Source organism: Etheostoma cragini, chromosome 11, assembly GCF_013103735.1.
Source record: "Etheostoma cragini isolate CJK2018 chromosome 11, CSU_Ecrag_1.0, whole genome shotgun sequence".
Classification (NCBI taxonomy): Eukaryota; Metazoa; Chordata; class Actinopteri; order Perciformes; family Percidae; genus Etheostoma; species Etheostoma cragini.
In genome coordinates, this window is record NC_048417.1 from 4,727,621 (window position 1) to 4,746,779 (window position 19,159).

The 19,159-nt window shown below is 42.1% G+C and overlaps 1 protein-coding gene and 1 long non-coding RNA gene across 2 annotated transcripts in view; one reads left to right on the plus strand and one right to left on the minus strand.

Moving 5' to 3' along the window:
- The window catches only part of LOC117953142, a 9,607-nt gene extending 5,456 nt beyond the window's left edge, over nucleotides 1–4,151 (plus strand). The window contains exon 3 of the long non-coding RNA XR_004658563.1: nucleotides 4,087–4,151. This is a non-coding gene — a long non-coding RNA (uncharacterized LOC117953142). The remainder of the gene's footprint in view (nucleotides 1–4,086) is intronic.
- Nucleotides 1–13,820, minus strand: part of plcl1 (phospholipase C like 1) — a 72,342-nt gene extending 58,522 nt beyond the window's left edge. Inside the window, exon 1 of the mRNA XM_034885844.1 lies at nucleotides 12,855–13,820. Coding sequence (XP_034741735.1) covers nucleotides 12,855–13,028 — 174 coding nt within the window. The 5' untranslated portion in view covers nucleotides 13,029–13,820. The remainder of the gene's footprint in view (nucleotides 1–12,854) is intronic.
- Between the last annotated feature and the right edge of the window lie 5,339 nt (nucleotides 13,821–19,159).

Genomic DNA, 19,159 nt, shown 5'->3' on the forward strand with positions numbered 1-19,159 from the left:
ACACACACACACACACACACACACACACACATTTCCAGGATTTCTGCAGCCATCACAAATGTGAGAATTCAAAAAGAAACAGAGAGATGTTCAAAAACACACAGTTTTGGAAAGGGAGCTGGGTTTGATTTAGAGGGGTAGTTTGTCATGGGTCTTGTATGTGGTTGCCATGGCAGCAGGTGTGTGCGGTGCCAGGGATCTCCACTGGTCCCAGTGAAGTCACAGCAGCAGAGTCTGGCAGCCGCACAACATTCCTCCTCTTTAAAAAAGCTGACAAATGCTAACGCGCACACACACAGCATGTGTATGTGTTTGTTAGTGACTTACTGACGAGAAGAGCCCATTCAAAACACACACACACACACACACACACACACACACACACACACACACACACACACACACACACACACTACCTCAAGTCAGTTCATTTAATCAGACTACAGCAAGTCCTCTTTAAGTACAAACAGATAAACAGAAACACACAGACACACATAGACGCGCGCGCACACACACTTCTGGTAAATCAGGGCACACCCATTGACATTATAAACTAGAAGAAGTCAGCTGGAGAGGACAAATAACAGTGTACTTATGAAGCAATGCTGCTGACAACAGACAAATAGAGCAAGAAGAGACTTAAGAGACTTACATTTGCTTTACAAACTACTAGTTTAGTCTAAAATCACCTAAAGATTTGGTAATTTAAACACATTTCTTCAAGATTGCACATCACAATACCATCACTACCAACATTCCTGCACTGCGGTCAAAATAAAACAGGAGGGATACAAAAATGCCTCAAAATGACACTATACACCATCTCTCTCTAGTGGGACAGTAGCAGACTTGTTTTTACTTCTTTCTGGCCCCCATGGGAGGCCGTGAGTGTTGCCAACTTTATTCCAGTGCAAAAAGCTAGCACTCGCTCCGAAAGCTGCTCAAAGTCGCCAGATAACGCCATGTGGTTGTTTGCTGTACATGTCGGTGATGTTATCGCGTATCATTTGACTGTGGTTCCTCTGAGAAGCATGCATGAAGCATGCAGCTTACATGATAACTATGATATATAAAATATTTCGCTTCCCCCCCCACTAGTTGGATTTTCTTTCCAGAAATAAAGCTGTTGAAGAGTCCCTTTATTTAGTGATAAAGTCATTGAATTTGCAACACGGTTGGAAATGAAGGTCATAATGCAATAAAGTTATGTTAGAAATTATTTTTTTGTTTGTTTTAAAGTCAACGATCAATTTCTTGTGCTTTAGCAGAATACCGAGCACACTCTTATTCACTGCACGTACAGTAATACTGCAATCGTTATTGCAATAATCAACAACATTACTGTACATTGTCCTAATTCCATGCAGCCCTAAGGGTACCAAAGAGCACAGCTCATGTTGGGGAGTGGGATTTTGTGTGTACCGTATGTGTGTGTGTTACCCTCTAGGCTGAATCCAGTAACAGCAAAACAACCCGACAATCAGTCTCTAGAGGTCTCCCCTGATCTTATCCACCCTGAGGTTGACACCACACACACAAACACACACACAAACACACAAACACGCACACACGCTTCGATAACTCCTGTTTTTTTCTTCTTCTCTCTTCCTTTTCTCAGTATTTCCCCTCACGTTGCGTCCTCTGCCCTTCACTTTTCTACAACCTGTCGAAGCTTATTCAGCGTTTCACGGCATCCATTGGCTCTGGAAACACTCACTCCTTGCTTCTAGAAATGAAATGTCACCCTCTTCTTTGTTTCCCCTATGTTCGAAGAGAAATTAGTGCCAGTGTTAGAAGTGTAAACAGCTTCTGGGGCGGTTTAAACAGGAAGTGATTTGTAGATATACACGTCCTTGCCACAGTCACCCCTGGCAGTCACTCTGCTTGTAACCTAGTGTGTGTTTTCAGTTTTTCAAATCTAAAATCCTCTTTATGCTCTGGTGTTTTTTTTATTTTTCAGCAGTGGAAACTATGTTGCCTGCAGAGTGAAGGTCACTGTTTAAATCACACATCATTCACACTAACCCTAAGGCAGACATGAACACGAGTATTACGTCTCTCTCTCTCTGTCTCTGTTATTCCATCTGTCACACTAATTTCCTACAGACACTCTCAAATACATACTTAGAAGTCTTACACGCTTTTTATCTAAAACTGTTGAAGTCCAACTGAGATTACATTGTTTATTATGCAACAGCATCATGTACTCCTTCCAGAAAAACATTCAGCCCATAAGTATAAAATAGATTGAATAAAATTGGTTTTTGATGCATTTTCTCTTCAAGTCAATCAAGTCACAAACTTTTCCTGAAGCAATGACATCACTGTTCTGTCATTAAATGAAACAATCTGAAACTGCTGAGTAGGTTCTCCACCCTCGCTATCTGGCTGATGTCTTCTTTTTATCTCATCTTATCCTATCTTAAGTACAGACACACATCTTGTGCCACATCCTAATTTGCTAAACAAGCTTCAAAACAAAGAAAATGCTCATCCATGCTGCATGCTCGATAATGTCGCTAAGTCGCCAGCATGTTTTGCAGATTAAAAACAGCTTAAAAACCTAGCTGCAAAAGTCAAAATTGGTTAGTTTAAATGCTAAATTGTGTGGTTTATTTCTTCAACGCCACAGCTAAAAAAAACAACCCATCATCTGTCCTCAGCATGTGTGTCACAGTTTGTGGTACAAGTTTGTGTCTTTCTGCCCCTACAGGAGCTTTCATTGAGAGGCTTTGAGACTAAGGGGACATTTCTAAAGCCTTTCCATGGATCATTTACCTTCCTTTTAAAAAGGTGCTCTGAGTGATGTCATGCGTCTTTTAGGCTACAACATCTCCTTGCTATCCGCTAGCTGCCTATCCCCAGAACACACTGTAAAAAATAAAAATAGAGAAAAAACGTGGTCTCTGCAGACAGCCCCGGGTCTACAAACGGCAACTAAAGAAAACTGTGCCAACCTGCACCACCAATCATGACGGTTTCTTCCAGCGTTCTCGCCAATAACTAAGAAGGATTTGAGGTTGGGGGGATGGGGGGTTAATGCGTGGAAGCACAGAAGGGAGGGAGGGAGGGAGGGAGGGAGAGGAGACGGGTTGAGGAGAAGGGAGAGGCGAGCTAGCCTTGTTTTGTTGGAAAATACTTCAACAAGAAGTGGCGTCACCCAACATCGCTTAGAGCACCGTTAATAAAGAAACAATAACTAACATCACTTCAACATCCTTTTTTTTTTGTATTGTTTTTTTATTTATGCTTCTTTATTTACCACTTTGTCTGTGTGGAGCATATACCCTACCTTGCCTTCATGTTTGTGGGCGGCTAAATGTAGGCTCACGTTACTCCAGCTGTGTACGGATATGTTATAAAGATGCATGGGGATTGGGGAGGGTGGGGAGTGGGTATTAGATATTTGTGTGGGTATATTGTGCTGTATATTTGTGTATTTATGTACATGGCAGCACTGTTGTGCTATGTAAATATATATATATATATATATAAAATTCCAAAATCGAAAATCTATGAAATTACAGATATTACACATTCTGTGTACAGGTCTGACAGAGAAATCTCTTCAACACTGTTTTTTTCTCCCACAGAATAAATACATAAAATAAGGAGATACTGATTAGATTCCTCACAGTTCTCTGACTGGTTTTCAGCATGGAAGCCAGGTGATGTGTAATCAGTCAGCGGAGCCACAAACGATTACAAAATGTCATATTCCATCGGTCAGGCAGCCGTTGTTTTACACTTTCCTTTAACTTGAACCACATAAACCTCTCTTTCTGTGAAAACTACGGTCTAAGATCCAGAAAACTGACTTTGAAAACTTTTCTGCAGCAGGATGTCCTCTCGCGTGAGGTAGTAAAGAAACGTTGTATTACTGTTTTCAGTAGAGACAGTCAACATTTTTTAAACACTTTTACAGTTTATAACTGATTGATTAATCGAGAAAATAATCAACACATTAATAAACTGTGTAAATAAGTGTAAGTCCGGGACAACCTCTAGCCCTGTAAGAGCGTACGCACCATGCAGGAGTCCTATGCAGCGGCCCGGGTTCGAGTACGACCTGCGGCCCTTTATCAGCTCTCTGCCACCTTTCCTGTCAATCCACTGTCACTATGAAATAAAAGGGCCCAACAAAAATTATCTTAAAAAATGACAATTGTTAATCGCAGCCGATTACAATTCTGTCTGTGTTACTGGTAGTACACTCAGACATACGTATGTCCCTTTAAGACCCACTGGCCAATTACCTACACATAAGCTCTTTAAGGGTGTTTATCTGCGTGGAGCCACAGTTTTCAGACAACTTTGAGTCACTTATTAGGATAGAAGTCAACATTTTCTATTGGAATAATCTTTGTTTTAATCGAGTTTATTTTGTATGAGGGACAATGGATTAGTAAATAAATATTTTTGTCTGGTGTGTGCTCAGGTTACCCCCCCAGTCCTTTTAGCTACAAGAGACAGCAAAACAGCGACAGGCTGCCATTCATTTTCAATGGGAGTCGCTGTTTGCCAGCGACGAGCTTTCCGCAGCCACGAGCAACGCGGGGCCAAAATAGACAAGAAGTCTATTTTATATGAATGCAATGCGACAACGCGACTGCCAATCGGAGTGAAGGCAGCGTGACATATTTATTGTACCTTGGTTGCTCGTGTCGAAGAAAATCATTCATGAAGGCAGAAACGCTTCAGGACTTTGTATTTCTGTACACATCTGATATGTTTGGCATTTTATCTCATATATTTTGTTACCCCCATCGAGAAATAAATACTTTCAAATCCAAAAACATCGTTCTTGTGACTTGACAATAGAAGTGATCTGAAGTGACTTGTGAGACCTCTTGCAGATACTAGACAACACCATGCTACTATCGATACAGACGCGTCACCGTGTCAAACGCCAAGCAACCAGGAGTAGGTCAGGCACGCCCAGGAACGCCCATCAAGCAAGTGTGTGTCGCAGTCTTTTGTAGCTCACGTGACTGTAGGGTTTCGAAACATAAGTCAGTTTTCACCAAGTTTTGGATCCGAAATTATCCGAAAAATATGTGAAAGCTAACTGCAATGACACCTACTTAGACCTGGTAACAACGCCAGTGTCCTGCCAACACATAACTGGTAATTCAGTGTTGTAATGTAACAAATTATTTACTGTATTTACATTTCCCCAAAGCATCTGTTGTTACTGCAAAATAAAATTTGATCAACTGCGAAAAAGCAGGTTTGGCGAATCATTTCTCCTAAATAGGGGTAAAGGCGCGCTCCGTTCCGTTCCGGTAACAATGCTTGTTTGTTGCCAAGCGCCGAAACCACAGGCCAAAAACTAAAGAAGAAGAAGAGGAACCATACTATTGGAAGCACCTGCTGCATACTCTGCAGCCAACGTAATTGACGATGACCGACCTGGCGCCAGCGGTGAACAGGGTGCTACATCTATGGCAACATCTATCTAGCACTGTGTCTGGTAGTGGGACCACATCAAAACATTCTGGAGGGACGGGATCAATAAAACCATGTGGATCTTGTCTCTGAATATTCCACTTGACCCTAAAATGATTTTGCTGCCCCTGTATCCAACAAATCGGAATCTAAAACCCCCAAAATACTATATAAATGTATTCATTTAGCTGTACAACAGGCAAAAAAAGGATTATAGCTCTCATTTGGAAGAAAATGGAGGCGCCTACAATTGGTCCTTGGATCAAGAATTTGGCGCAATGTACAGAGAGGCAAATTGGGGCTGTACAAGAAACTCTGGAGGCCGTTTGACCGGTTTGTAAAAGATGAAGACATAGGGGAGCTGCTGCTGTGATACCGTCATATAGTTTGCTTTTTGTTTGGTTAAGAGACACATTTTATTGTAGGTTGGGATGGGAGGAGGTTGGGGGGGGGGGGGGGGGGGGGGGGGGGACATTAATAATAACATTGTTTAAAGAAAAAGTACTGGTTTCAAAGAAAAAAAGCCCTCTTTGTTTCAGTTGTCGTACTTTAAATAACAGTAGGCACCTCCTCAACACTTTGGCTACTGTGTGCAGGATCTGACAAAGACAGCTGGGTAATGTTTGTGGCTTTATGATTTGAAGATGCCATCCAGAACCTTGTTTTTTTTTAAATAAGTATTGCTTTCAAGTACTTCATGCATGACTGCCGCAATGAATGCCGCCTCGTAGAGCTTCCTGCGGTGTCTGGAAAGAGCAGATTTGCATTTAAGGCTGCACTTTGTGCTGATTTTTGTCATGAGTCATGAGGTGTTTGAGAGCTTCGTCTCTCGGCAGTCACACACATTAAACTGCAGAGCAGCAGCTGCGATGAGGTGGTGTGTGTTCCCGGAGAGATGTGGCACCAGCAGCGGGCTGATACCGGGAGACAGAAGGCTCTCAGTGGCCCAGATTGCTTTGCATGCTATATCACAGGCGATACATTGTCATTACTCTTGACCGGTTTCCAGGAGAACGTTGTTAAGAAATCATTGTTGGCTTCTCGGCACAGCAGGAGAGGGATGGAGAATTAGAGCGAATGCAACAAAGTGAGAACAATAACGCCAAGAAAAACAAATATCAAAGTGCCACTGAATGAAGGACGGGGAGGAAAAACACGGACAAAAGAAAACACAATGCAGACGCTGAGCAAGGAGAGCAGAAGGAGGCAGAGTAGGATAAGGAACTGAGAAGGGACAAAAATAAACTCATATCAGGCTCCCACTGTGGCCTTGATATGAAATTCCATGACTTCTCCATAATAGAGTGGAGGCACATCTGTGCACGTTTATTTATTCTTAAACTTTTATGGTTTCTATGGTTCTGTTTCTAAGGCCATGATGATTTACAAAGAGAGATGTATGTATTCATTGAACTTTAAAAAAACTGTGAAATCACCTTAAACCGTGAAACTTCCCTTAATACTTTCATAGCATCTTTAATTGCAAAATGTAATGTTTGATTACGTTGATTCTGCGATTGTAAGCCCCCTTATACTTGAAAACTATTTAAAAGTCCCAGAAGTTCAGTGACAAGTGGACACCCTGCTGTAATACTAAACACAGTCTGGTGGTCAAACTGTGAGACATCAGACGGCTCTGACGGTGTCCTTACAGCGAGCAGTCAGGCTGCACACCGGCCTGTCAGGGAGACATCCAACCATGCCTCCCCCTGAGCCTCTGTCCGTGTGTGCGTGTGTGTGTGTGTGTGTGTGTGTGTGTGTGTGTGTGTGTGTGTGTGTGTGTGTGTAGTTTTTAATCCCTCACCGCTCTCCCCTCCAAGGCCTGGGTTACTGCTTTCTGGCCTATTCCTGAGTAATGCTGTAGGCTAATCGCTGATGGTTTGCTGCGGGAAAATTAATATAACAGCTTGACCACCAGTGTGTTTAACTTGATTGAGATTGATGTCCCTTTAACTCGCTCTTTAAACGTGATGAAGCGGCGCTCTGGCAACCGCTCTAGCTCATCTGGTGGCGATGAATTACAACGCATGAATAAGTGAAAACAAGCCTGAACGATGGAGGGGGAGCTGTCAAACCGTTACAGATTTTTCATTTAGTTTTGGCACATTTATGGGTGCAGTTGTAATTGCATTAATTTAGAGACATGTCTTTTCTGCTGTGCACTCAAAACACACACAAGTACAACCGAATATACACTTCTCTATTGAAAGGATACTCACCTAATTTCACATCTTAATTAGCTGGAGAGAAAATGATCGTTCAAAGTTATGATAAGCTTGTCTTCCTGTTCGGTTTTTCTTTTCTCCAGCTGAACATCCTGAAGGAGCACCAGCAGCATTTTTTCTTAAGCCAGCCAAGCACACAAAGTTATTTTCTATTATTATTAAACTAGAGAAGAAGGGAGAGTTATTTCTGGCTTCAAGGGTCAATAGGTGATTGGCCGTTGGAGATTTTTCAAGAGTTGGATGGATGTGGACCTCTCCCAGATGAATCATCAGTACAAAAGATGAACAACATGGAAAAAGTATTCCTCTTTGATTTCAAATAAAAAATAAAATGCTGATGCTGTGCTGAATAATGTAATGTGACAATCTTGTGAAAACCCATCGTTAAAACTTTTCATGACAAAAACTGCACTTTTGGGGGTGAATGGTTAAGTCCATATAACCGTAGATGGAGCACTGAACAGGCCCCAGGCCCAGAACCAGGGTCCCAAGGGGTCAGGGGCCCAAGGGTCAGGGATCCTGACTCACAAAATGGAGGGAAAAGAAACAATCACAAAGACACACAAAATGACCACAAAAGACACAAAACTATTAAAAAGAGACACAACATTTGTACTAATACACATAAAATGAGTAGAAATAGAATGCAAACTAACCACTGACACCCAAAGCCACAACAAAGAAATGCAAAAAACAAGAAAGACCACCATAGCAAAAGAGATGCCAAATGACTACAAATATACGCAAAACCACAAAATAACCACAAAGAGGCACAAAACGACTACAAATGTCCCAAAACAACACAAAACCATCAATTCCAAATAGATGCAAAAAACTCCAGAAAAAGACGGAAAACGACTACGAAGAGACGCAAAACCAACACAAGATGACCACGAAGAGACACAAAACGACTCATAAGAAAAGTCAAAGAACTAAAAATAGATTCAAAACCACCTTAAAAAGATGCAAAACAACTAAAATGACTACAATGGGACACAAAACATCTACAAATAGATGCAAAATGAGCACAAAAGGATGCAAAATGAGCACAAAGGGATGCAAAATGGTTAAAAGTAGACTCTTTGAGACTTTGGGTTTGGGTCTCTTGTTCCTATGTTTATAGGGCGGGGGGGTCACGGACATGTCTATGCCCAGGGGCCCATTGTCTCATAATCTGTCCAAGTATATAACCAGTTTGACTTGACCTTTTGTTGCATGTCAGACCATCTCTCTCTCTCTTCTCATTTCCTGTCCGTCTCTGGCTACATTAGCAAGTGTACAATAAAGGCAAAGATGCCGAAGAAACATCCCTTCCTTAGCTTTGTGACCATGTACATTTCAGACAATGTCCAATGAGTTTTGAAATGGTTTATTTAGCCTCCAAAGTAGGAAAGATTTTCCCATCCCACATTTAAAATCATCAAGAAGGGCTGCAGCTAATCTGCCAATTCATATTTCTGTTTAACACTTTAAATAATCAATTTACTGTCACATTCAACACAAAATGCAAATTGGCACATTTGAGAAGCTGGACCAAAAAATGTTTTTTGTCAATCAACTGATTGATTAGTCGTTGCAGCAACTCTGTCTTGATTTTTGGAGATACAAGATTTTCACTGGAGAGTGGCACCTAGTTAAAGAAAAATCTAAAAATGGAAAAATACGTTGTAGGGAAACACATCTATGAACTACTGACAATGTAAGATGTGAGTTGGACCAATCTTCCCTTTTGCATCCTCACAGGAACACATTTACACATCTGTGTGTGTGTGTGTGTGTGTGTGTGCAGTAGTGTAAATGAAAATATATGCATGTGCAGGTACAGATGATTATGTGTTTATTAGTTCAATCATATCAACTCTGCCAGAAAAAGTGAAATCCTTGCCTAAAAATGACTAAAACGATTACTCAATCATCAAACCTGTGGCCAATTACTTGACCAATGTAACTTCAATTGAAAATCTGCACGAGGATTTGGTTCTGACTGTCAGTCTTTTGGTAGTTATTAATATTGTGCCATATTTTGGAGGATTCTAAGAGATATTGGTACTCAGCCCTAGCTGACACAGCTGATTGGTTACTATAGCCAAATAGAGCGATGACTACAGATGATGAATCTTCAAAAACAAACAGAAGTAACAAATCAACAATACATAAAAAACTGCAGTTTCAGTTTAGGACCACAGGTGCCGCCAAAAACAACGAAACATAGATCTTCCAGATTGTGACTAACATTTTCATTTTTCTACTTATCGGATGATTATTTTCTAATTTTTAAGACTTTTCGTCAAGAAAAGGTCACATAATTGTGAAAAAGATTTAATGAAAATAAAATCACAGAGCTCAAACTGTTGTCTTTTTTTGAGTCCCAAACCCAAAGATATTCAGTTTACACTCACATAAACAAGCAGAAGATATTGTCACGTTTCATAAAGCTGATCCAGAAATGAATGAAACGTTACTGAATTATCAAAACTGTTGCCGATTACGTGACTAATGTAACTTCAACTAAAAATCTGACCAAGAAGTTGGTGCCAACTGTCAATCTTAGCCAGTTATTAATAATCTGACATATTGCGGTGGATTCTGCATAGGTGCTGTGTTGATACCCATCCCCGGCTGTCACAGCTGATCGGGCCTGTCACTGACATCACTCCTCTCAACTGTCCATCCTTTCATGCTCTTCCTCCCATGCAGTCAAAGGACTCTCTGTTCCGCTGGGTTTTCCAGATGGGACACTCTCACTGGGCTGACTCCCGGCCGCTCATACTGTCCGGATGCATCAAATGTGAGAAGGTCCTTAACCTCCTGTAGCCATCTTTAAAAAGGGCTTGTTTCAATGTTTTGAAGTGTGGTTGTATGAGCTTCTTCTCCATAGTCAGGCGGAGGGTCTGGCTAGTCCACACATAGCACTCCGGGATAAGAGACAAACGTACCTTTCTTTAAACCAATCACAGTCGTCATGGGTGGCTCTAAGCGCCGTGCAGCGCCACGGTGCCGCTGCAAAACAGTCTCAGGAAGGAAGTTGTTTTAGTGAAACGTGTGTACGTTCAAAAGTTGCACGGACACGAAAGCTAAGCAATGAACTGCTATGGACAGGGACAGCAGCTAAAACACATTTTAGACACCTAAACACATCGATATCAGTTTAAGTGTATGCTATATTTTGAATGTTTTCTCCGGTTTACCTTGCTGTCAGACAGCCCTTTACGACAGGGAACTGAAGCTGTCATTTCTGCTCTCTTCAAAACCACCAGACTCCTATGACAATAACTCTACCTTGCAGAACATGGGAGTTGCTGGTCTCCGCTGCCTCAATCAGTTAGTTTGTGTTACTGTGTGACTTTTGTTTTTTTAAGGGTTGAACTCACCAAAATCAGACATTAACACAAACAAACCCACAGATCAGGGCAGCAACTCTCATGTTATGTGAGGTAAAATTATTGTTTTTGTCAAAGGAGTCTGGTGGCATTAAAGAGAGCTCCCCGTTCCCCGTCGTAAAGGGCTGTCTGAAAGGTCTAAAATCCCCCCCCACCCCACCCCACCCGTCCACATCAGGACATTGTTTTGCTTAGCGTCCGTGTCGGTGCTTCTCCAGACTGGGGGCGTGCCATCCGCCATCTACTGTAGCTAACACACTGACTATAGAGAAGTAACTCATACAGCCCCACTTCAACAGAACTATCCCTTTAACATCCTCCTCCTGCCTGATTTCAGATAAGGTGACACATAACCTGAGGCAGAGCGGACATGTTAGACATTAATGATCCACTAACTTGATCCTCACTTCCCCACCCTGCTCCTTTGGTGACATGCAACCTGAGCACAGGTGAGGGAGGAAAAGATACGTCTCCTTTACTACATGTCGAAGAGAAACACTGTACTTTTTACTCCACTGCAAATATATGACAGCTGCAGTTACTTTCCATATGAAGACCTAAAAAAACTAAAAACAACATTAGATGTATTATGTGGAAATGTGTAGGAATGCAACACATAATTAAAAATTAAACCTGTGGTTTGTGAGTTATGTGTTTAGCCCTTTGACAACTTTCAGATTTTTATAAGCGACATTTCCCCTCTAAACTCCTGAAATGGTTTCATTTAAAAAAAAAGAAAACGTATGGTTGTGACCTGTACCAGTTTTTAATCTGGCGACCCTTAGGATGAGCCCGGCCCTGCACAGAACTTAACTAGCAAACAGATATCAACTAATTGAACCCAGCTCCACCTTGGCCTGACTAACACACGGATGTATCATCATTAACAACCTAATGATGGCATACGTAATAATATATCAGTCACAGAGGACATTTTTCATCCAGAACAAGTATTTTAAGTACATTTTGCAGATCACACTGATGTACAGTACTTATACTTCAGTAGGAGTTTGAATGCAGGACTTTTACTTGTAGGGGAGTATTTTGTTTTATAATTTTACCCAAGTAAAGGAGCTGAGAAATTCCTCCACCACTTTTGCAGACTAGACCAAGGCCATAATTATTTATTATTAAGATAAGAGTATGCCCTGATGAAGTTTATCTGCGGTGTGTGAGGACGTGCGGTTAATTTGTCTCTAAAACATTCCTACAAAGATTCTCTTGGTATTTAATCCTTTAAAAATGTGTTAAAGCACATTCTTGTGAGGGGGAAATTAATCCTTAAGGACCTTTTAATTGCATGTTTTATGAATCGCCATGCAGCAGCAGTTCAGGGTCCCACAGAAAAGCAAAGTCCAAAGTTGTGTTTCAGTTATGCACAGCTATCCTTTCATCTGAGAAGGTGGTGTTGCTACTTTGAAACCTCTGGAAAGCACAAAGAGTATGGGGAAATTGTATGTTGGTTGAAATTACGCACATGTGATGCGCGTAAAAAGGACCCTAATGAAAGATTATTGGCGTAGCCTACTTGTGCCAGAAGAAGTACAGCTGTCAAACCCCTGCATTGCCTTGGAGGACACAGGTGATGAGTAGACTATTCTGTGAACCGTGGCTGTGTTTAAAGGCTAAATTAAATCCGACTGCGAACACAGTGTCTCATTTTTTTTTTCCAAGCGATTTTCCACATTACGGTGCTATTTTACGCCACCATTCCCCAGACAGGCTGAATATATTCCCTTGAGGGGGAGCTTTACGTGTAAAATGGAGCAAAGACAAGTGGGAACATGTCAAGTTTTCTTACCTTGATGATGCTGCTCCGGCGAGGTGCTGCCTTCACCGCATCCAGGAGAATGGTGTCGGTGTCCTGGCCGCCACCGGGGAGGGTGACCCCGCTTCGCCGGCCGCGGGACGCTCTCGGCGGGACGAACTCCGGCGCTCCGTCGCTGCACAGCCCGTCTCCATCGCGCTCAGACATGTCGACTGGAAAAGGCAAAAAAGGTAGGGCTCGACTTATAAAACACTGGGTGGGAAAAATTAATCAAGTCGTCGGATCTGACCCGAATAAAGTTTGACTTGGCTGCACGTGGATGCCATTTATCAAAGGAAGAATGGGTTTTCCTAAAGCAGCAGCCTCTCAGACAGACTGGAGGAAACTAATCTCTCCAATGTCGTTAAAATGAACAGATTCTCATAGTGACCGATCAGCTTCCGATCAGTGACCGACTTCAGTTCACTCCTGCTTCACTCATGACAGTCCTGCTGAAATCAGAGCATCACACGCACACAGGTACAGAGGCGACTTGGATTAAAACTGGGCACTACTGGTGCGCTCCCCGGATGCGCGCAACAAGTCTTCACCATACCCAGTCTGGCTGTCTCGCTTGCTTGTTCTCGAGGCGGGGATGACAGTTTATGAATCATTAAAACGTATAAAGCTCCAGTTCGTGAAATAATCTCGCCTACGCGACGTGATGTTGGTGGGGGGGGGGGGGTGTTTGAAAACAATCCAGCGTTGGCTACAACACGGCTACCCCAAAACCACCCTGATGTCACTCCTCTTCTCCCCCTAAAACACACCGATGTCAAAGTGCAGAAAGGAGCTAACTTCCGCAGCGGCTTGCGTCGAGAGCGGATCCGTCCATGCGTCGGTGCGGAGCGGGTTGCTCTGACTGAACACAGCTTCTGTGCTCGTCTCGGAGGAACCCAACTGCAACAACAGCCGACTTTTGACAAGAACAGGCAACACAATTGACAGTCGTACCGCCTTCACCCCCGCCACCCCTCCCTTCATCCCCTCCAGCCAGCCCCTCCCACAGCCCGCCCAAATAATGATTGAGTCGCCGGCGTGACCAATGAGCTCCACCGCTGCGAGATTTGGAAGCAGTCGGAGGCGCTGGTTGGTGGAGGGTCGAGTCCAAGAGGACTGGGAGCGCCTCCTTACCACTTTTTAAGACAATCGACCAGGCATTGGAAGCACTGGGAGGGCGGGGGGTTAAAGTAGAAATCCAGGAAAGTTATGAGTAACTTGATTAAATTCAATCACTTTATTGCCTCATGTCTTCTCCCAAAGTACAGCAAATCTGTTTCCAATGCACGTAACACAGCACACCATTAAAAAACATACATATAGGCCTATACATACATATGCTTGCATATTCCTTATATACATACTGTATGAAATATAATTAGTGCAGAAAAAAAAGACTGGGGGGAATATGGAGCACAGTCCTGAGTGCCATTATACAGTATGTAAATATAAAGCAGTAAATGGTTTGTATACCCTACACATTATGCAGAAATATAGTTTGGTGTATCAAAAGTCCTGAGTATTAAATATTGCACAACATCTTAAATAGTAAGGTTTTAGGGGAAAGGCCAAGGTTTGGGAAGTACTGAAAGTACAACTGAATGATCAAGACTTGGATCATACTGCAAGTTGTGTGTGAGAGTTTGTAAACGGTTGTTTTGATATAGTTAGGCTGGGGTTAAACTTGGCAGCCTCTTACTTTGGTGCATCAAGTCTTTTCTCCGTTTATGGGTTCTCCATTCACCTGGGAGGAGACTGTCATCCCACAAAAAACGCTGCCCTAAGTTGTTTGTTCAAGCAGCAATTACGACTCATGTTTATGTTTTAGTGGTGGCGCCCTCTAATGGTCGTAGTAATAAAGACAGGAGCAAAGCAGGAAGTATAGTGACGAAATACCGTAACAGCGGCAAATTTGGCATAAGGCGGCACTTTGGTTAACAGTTTTCTTCATGAACAGTTAATGAAATGGACCAACAGACCCCGGGGCTCTGGACGGAGACCAGTGAAGGATGTTAGAAACTCTTTTCCGGTGATGGCTGAGCGTTACTAGAGCAGCTCCAACTGAGCTTGACTACGTAGATGTGATGTGAACAGCCTGTCTGAAAGTTGTAAGTCTTCTGGTCGCTGTTTCACAACATTAACAAGGTGTTTAAAACCATGACCATGGGCACCCAGATAGCTCAGTTGATAAAGCGGGCGCTTATATGTATATGTATATATGTATATATATATATATCATTGTGTGGTTTGGAGAACTTGAAAAGGTGGAGGCTGGGGGTGTGGCCTTGACCAGCTGCCACTTTGCTCGTTTGAAAGCCATGATGTCTCTCTCTTTGTCATGGGCGGGCCAAACTCTCTCGGCGGGCAAAGCAGAGAAAGGGGAGGTGACCTTGCCCCTTATGAGGCCATAAGGGGCAAGGTTACCGCCCATCTGAGCTTTCATTTTCTCAAAGGCAGAGCAGGATACCCAGGGCTCGGTTTACACCTATCAACATTTCTAGCCACTAACGGACCATAGGCGGGCTGGGAAAAAAAAAAAAAATCTTTTTAGTTTAATAAAAATGATGGATCCTTCTCCAAGTGTAAGCAACATTTATCTGCAAATTGTTCAAAATGAATCATTTTAAGAGTTACATAACACAAGGCATCAAACTTTTTAAGGGTTTGAAGTAATACACAAATGCAAATCACCCTCTTTGTTGTGAGACTGTCTTCCTGTAGATACTCTACAGACTATCTTCATGCTAATTGAAACCTCTGACCTCTGACCTCTTCCTGTTGTCTAGTAGGAGTGGCTTCAGAGTGACAGTTGGACTGGTAAAGATTGGTGTGTAGAGGTATATTAAAACTGCGATACATTATTCATCTCTGTGGTGAAATTGCTTTTTCCTCTCTTGGGACTTTCTTGCAGAGAGGTAAGATGTCAGGGTCAGGGTCAGGGAGGCAGCAGCTCCTCCTGGAAGGGGCTGGTGGTGATTAAGTGTCTTGCTCAATGACACTTTGGCAGGGCAGATTGTTTCACACACGAACACTCCCCACCCTGGTCATCTTGTTTACGTACAGGATCTCTAATAGATGGTTGGACTCCTACAGGTGCCCCGGGGTACGTGGTAAGATCGTGGAGTAGCTCAGCTATTTAAATAAGATTCAAATTATGACATCTAAATATAGTTTAACAGGGTTACACACGGGTGCAAGACTGACCCTTAGTATCAACCGTAAAAGTGATTGTACCTGGGGGCTTGGATAGCTCAGTAGGTGGAGCGGGGGACCACATATGGGGATTTGCTCCTCGGCGCAGCAGGCCGGGGTTCGACTCTGGCCCTTTACTGCATGTCATTCCCCTTCTCTCTCCGATTTCACGTCTTCGTCTCTCCTGTCAAAAATAAGGAAAAAACCGAAGCGGGGTCAGCAAAGCACACATAATCCAACTTTAAGTTTCTAAACTTAAAAAGTGTTTTTTACATCTAAGCCTAACCAAACTGTTTCACAACGTTGAAGAATCCGACCATTGTTCTCTGGTTTATAAGGCTTTATTTCAGCCACAGCGCTATTTTATGAAACACTCCTGTCGTATTAGAAGGTTAGGAAGAAAGGACCCAAAGCGTTGTATGGTTTGGAGGACTTTGGCCCTGGATTCATATTCCTGCTGCATTCATGTCTATGTTGCGTTTTCCTGCTGTAGATGTTTAAGGTTGTGCTTATTTTAACTCCTCTGCATACTGTTTTGCAGTTTTATCTACAGCAATGCATCATATTCTATAGGATCATCATTTGTTTGTAGTGCCGCTGCCCTTTGAGAACCACAAATCTTTAAAAAGATTTTAAACCTTTCATGGCGTCAGAAAAAACAGCCCTGTTTTCAGCTCTGTGATGTTGCTTTTCCAGCTGATCCGAGAGGCTTTTTAAAGACTTTATTTAGCTTAAGAAGGAGGAGGATTTTTTTCAACTTGTAAAGGAACACTTGATCCTTCAGTTCAGTATCATAAACATTCAACATCAACACATCTGGAGATACGTGGTTTTCACTGGAAAGGAAGTGGATGAAAAAACATCTGAAAACTAACCTGATCTGTCAGACAAATGTTGTGTGTAGTAGTACAAGAAGAAAGTTACATAAAATGGAGATACTTAATTTGTATCAATACTGAAGAAAATGACAAAAGCAACACTTTTGTTTTTCCTCCCATTTTTAATGAGCTTTACTCAAATAGCTAAGACTGTTTCTACATACACAAAAGGCTTATTTCCCTCAAATGTTATTCATAAATCTGTCTAAATCTGTGCTAGTGAGCACTTCTCCTTTGCCGAGATAATCCATCCACCTCACAGGTGTAGCATAAGATGCTGATTTGACAGCGTGAGTATTGCACATGTGCGCCTTAGACCGGCCACTATAAAAGACCACTCTAAAAAGTAAAGTTTTACTGTACGGGGGGGGGGGGGGGGGGGGGGGGGGGGGTGTTGGAACCAGTCAGTATCTGGTGTTATGGTACAGGTGCCAGACGCCATTGAATGTGAGCATGAACTCTAGTCGGTTACGACGACAACCTGAAGTCAGGTCGAGAGAGAGAGAGAGAGAGAGAGAGAGGGGTGAACCTTAACTATAATCCTCACCATAACACCAGATTATTGACTGAGGAGAAGTGCTCACTAACACAGATTTAGACACATTTGGGAACAATATTTGAGAGAAATAAGTCTTTTGTTGACATAGACGTCTTAGATCTTTGAGTTAAGCTCATGAAAAAGGGGGGTGAAAACAAGCGTTCGTAATTTTGTTCAGTGTACATATTTAAGTAAATGTGAGGTACGTTCCACCTCTGCTCTAAAACACCATCAGGCAAAATACATGTAGTGTAAAATCAAAAACCTTCAGAAAAAGATGTCTCTTATTTGAAATAATAAACCTTTATCCCACAGGGATCCCCAGATGAAGGTGACCACGTGTCCAAAGAAAAACACACATCCTAAATCCCAAATGAACTTTGAGCCTTTTTTAATACAGTGGAAACACTTTGAAAGGAATTAAGACTTAAACTCCCTGAATCCCCTGAATTATTTTTTGAAGGTGTTTTCGCTGTGTGTGTGTGTGTAGACCTTGAGCCACACAGCTGTGGAATGTGGTCAGCTGGTGAGGCTTATTAGTGCATGGAGCTTACAAGTCGCACCTCACTGTGAGTATCCGTGGAGCCAGAGTTCTTTTGCTGAACGACAGAATTTGCCATGTTTGTATTTTCCTCAGAATGATAGAAAAGCCCAGAACAGAATGTGGAGACTCTGCTGCCACGTGTTGCTTCACACACAGACTGAACAAGAACTACTATCATGTGTTTATAGGTGTATAGGTAGAGGTTACAGAGGCAGATGTTACCAGGGCGGCTGTGGCTCAGTGGCAGAGCGGTCGCCTGCCAATCGGACGGTTGCATGTTCCATGCTGAAGTGTCCTTGGGCAAGACACTGAACCCCGAGTTGCCCCCGTTGCTGCGCTATTGGAGTGTAATTGTGTGAGAGTGTTTATCTGATGAGCAGGTGGCTCCTTGTACAGCAGCCTCAGACACAGTGTGTGAATGGTGAATGGTTCCTGTACTATGTAAAAGCGCTTTAAGTAGTCATTAAGACTAGAAAAACTCTAAATAAGAGCAGTCTATTCAAAGGTAATAACAACCGCTTTAAAGCTAAAGTGCAAAGTTTCTGTCTCCCCCATGAGGAATTCAAAGAAATGACAATAAACTGTGTAACGTTACATCAAATGTAATTCATTTGTACTTAAAATACTTAACCCTCATGTTGTCTTTGGGTCAAATTTGACCACTTTTCAGAAGGTTTCTATATCAGAAATTTGGGTTTCTTTCAAAAGAATTGTACAAAAAAATTAATGTGCATGGTTCCTACAACGTTCCTCACAAGCTATATAAATAATGAGTTCATTTTTCAGTGACTTTCATTGAATTTGGTTGTTTTTTGTCAATTTTATAGCATTTGGAGAGAAAAAAATCGATAAAAGAACTTGTGTGGGACAATAATAAAAACAAAAAAAGCCAAAAAACACAAATGTCAATAAAAGTGCAAAAATGTGAACAAATGTAAAAAAAAAAAAAAAAAATCAAAGAAAGTGACAAAAATGTCAAAGAAAAGCTTTAAAAACTTGAAAAAAAACCTTTCCAAAAGGTTGACAAACAACGACAAAAACATTGTGGGAAGGACAGAAAGGGTTGAAAAAGACAAACAAAACGTTGATAAAAGGTTTTTCATTTGAAATTTGAGTCATAAAAAACACAAATTTGCAGGTCGGCAGT